Raw genomic sequence first — 2,471 nt, forward strand, 5'->3', positions numbered from 1 at the left:
TAATAATGTTGTATTCTGAGGTATATTTTTTTTTTTTTTTTGACTTATCTTTATATATTTATAGGGATTGATGTTTTTTCTTATTATATATACAACACCGTAATATATATATAATTATATATATATATAATTGTTTATTTAAAAGATTATATATTACTACATATTTTATATTTATAAGAGTTGAAATTTTTAAAACATTATATTTAAAAAAAAAAAAAAAGAAAAAAAAAAAGCATTACTTAAAAAATAAAAGAAAAAGAAGCATTATTTAAACAAAAAAAATTCTTACATAATTTAAATTATATGTATGTATCTATCTATGTATGTATTTGTTTATTTATTTATTTATTTATTCATTCATTTATATTTATGTTATGTTTTGCTCCGTTCCATCAATTAAGGTTATATTAGTACAGTCCGATTTCTGATTAAGATTAAATATAAGAATATCCCACATAGTATTAGTATTTAAGATATTTTGTTTATGTAAGTTAATAAAAAAGGATGAATGATTTATTCTTCTTTTAAATTCATATATAGTCCCTGTTAAGAAATCTTCATTTGGCATATCATTCATTTTATTACATAGGATACTTGCTACATTTAATGGTAGTTCCGTACCATCTCTACTTTTTTTTAATGGTAAATTATCATTATAAGGATTAACAATATGTTTAAAATTATCAAAATCTATTTTGGCCATTTTTATCCATTGGATTCGAAAATTCCCACCTAAACGACTTGTTATAGGACCCCATAAATTTTCATATAAATTTTTGATCGGCATTGTAACCATTTTTGCATATCCTTGAAATCCTCCGCTTTCATTAACCGAAAATAAGAAGATGATTGTATAATTATCTTTAAATAAATTTACAAATTTTCTAGTATTATTTTTTCCAGTAGCCCAAACACCATATAATATAGATAAATATAAATGTGATATTTGATTACATTTTATAATGAAAACTTTCATTTTCTCTGCTACTATTAAATTATTATTTAAATCATATACGTTAGGTATATTTATGTTATTCTCTTGTATTAAATTATTACTATTATTATTAAGCATATTATTATTATTATTATCAATACTTTGTAATAGAATATTATTATGAAAATATCCCTTTTCAATATTCATATGAGAAGATTTATTATTTATTATATTTTTATCATCTATATATTCATTAATATATTTATTATTTTTATTATCAACATTATTATAACCAGGAAGAAAGGATACACCTTTCTTATTTTTACCATCATTATTTATATCTCCATGGGATATATTATTTTCATTACCTATATCTATATGATTACTATTAAATATATTATTATTTTGTATTACATCTTTATTCAAAAGATCAATATTATCATTTTTATTTATACTTACATTTTTGTCTATATATTTTTCTCCACTTAATATTATTAAGGCATCTTTTAATTTATTCATATCATTGGAAAGTTTTTTAGGATTATTATATAAATGTGTATATAAATGTTTATTAACTAATATTGAATCTAAAAAAAATTTTGGTAAAGTACTTATAATATTTATATATCTTCTACTCTTTGGTTTATGAATTTTTCTACAATTATAACCTAAACTACAAAATCCTAGAAGATAATTAACACAAATATTTTTTTCATGTAAAAACTTTAAGGCATCATCTAGATATTCATCTTTACTTTCATTATAATATAAATTATTATTAGAATTGTCTAACGTATGTCTGAACATACAACAACCTCTTACTCTATCAGCACAATAATTATATTTTATATAATTTTTACAAGTAGGGATTCTTGAATATATTAATTGATGTAAATAATTACAAAATAAATTTTTCATACACATATTTTTTATATAATGAATACATATAATGGAATGTTTTCCTTTTTTCTGTTTTATATCCACTCGATCAATACCTTTAATTGACAATAAATTTGTTTGCTCTTCTAATCTCATCTTCACTTGCTTTTCTAAAGTTATCGTTCCATCATCTATATAACATATCTTCTTCTCTTCATCTTCATAATTCTCTTTTTGCATCTCTGTATACAAATCATAAATGTTTCTTTTTCTTTTCTTTTTATTCCTTATCATTTTTGAATAACCTATATATTATTATTAAACATAAAAAAAAATTACGTAAATAAATAAATAAATATATATATATATATAATAGGATTAATTTTTATAAATTCTTTATTTTTTAATTTTTACATATTTATGCATACAATCAAATCATTCATATTTATAAATATAATGAATAAAACAATGCATAAATATTAACATATTTTACATAATATCAACAAAAAAAAAAAAAAAAAAAAAAAAAAAAAAAAAAAAAAAAAATTTTTTTATAAATTTATAATTTTTAAAAATATTTTTTAAAAAAAATATTTATTTTTTTTTATTTTAAAAAAAATATTTTTTTTTTTTTTTTTTTTTTTTTTTTTTTTTTATT

General features: G+C 18.3%; 1 protein-coding gene across 1 annotated transcript; it reads right to left on the reverse strand.

Moving 5' to 3' along the window:
* Positions 1-367: 367 nt before the first annotated feature.
* On the reverse strand, positions 368-2,107 carry PRSY57_1419200 (YTH domain-containing protein, putative; the record flags this gene model as incomplete). Its single annotated transcript, XM_012909804.2, has 1 exon — positions 368-2,107. The coding sequence occupies one exon, from the start codon at positions 2,105-2,107 to the stop codon at positions 368-370; it is 1,740 nt and encodes a 579-aa protein (XP_012765258.2).
* Positions 2,108-2,471: the final 364 nt, after the last annotated feature.

The sequence above is a fragment of the Plasmodium reichenowi genome, chromosome 14 (assembly GCF_001601855.1).
Source record: "Plasmodium reichenowi strain SY57 chromosome 14, whole genome shotgun sequence".
Lineage (NCBI taxonomy): Eukaryota > Apicomplexa > Aconoidasida > Haemosporida > Plasmodiidae > Plasmodium > Plasmodium reichenowi.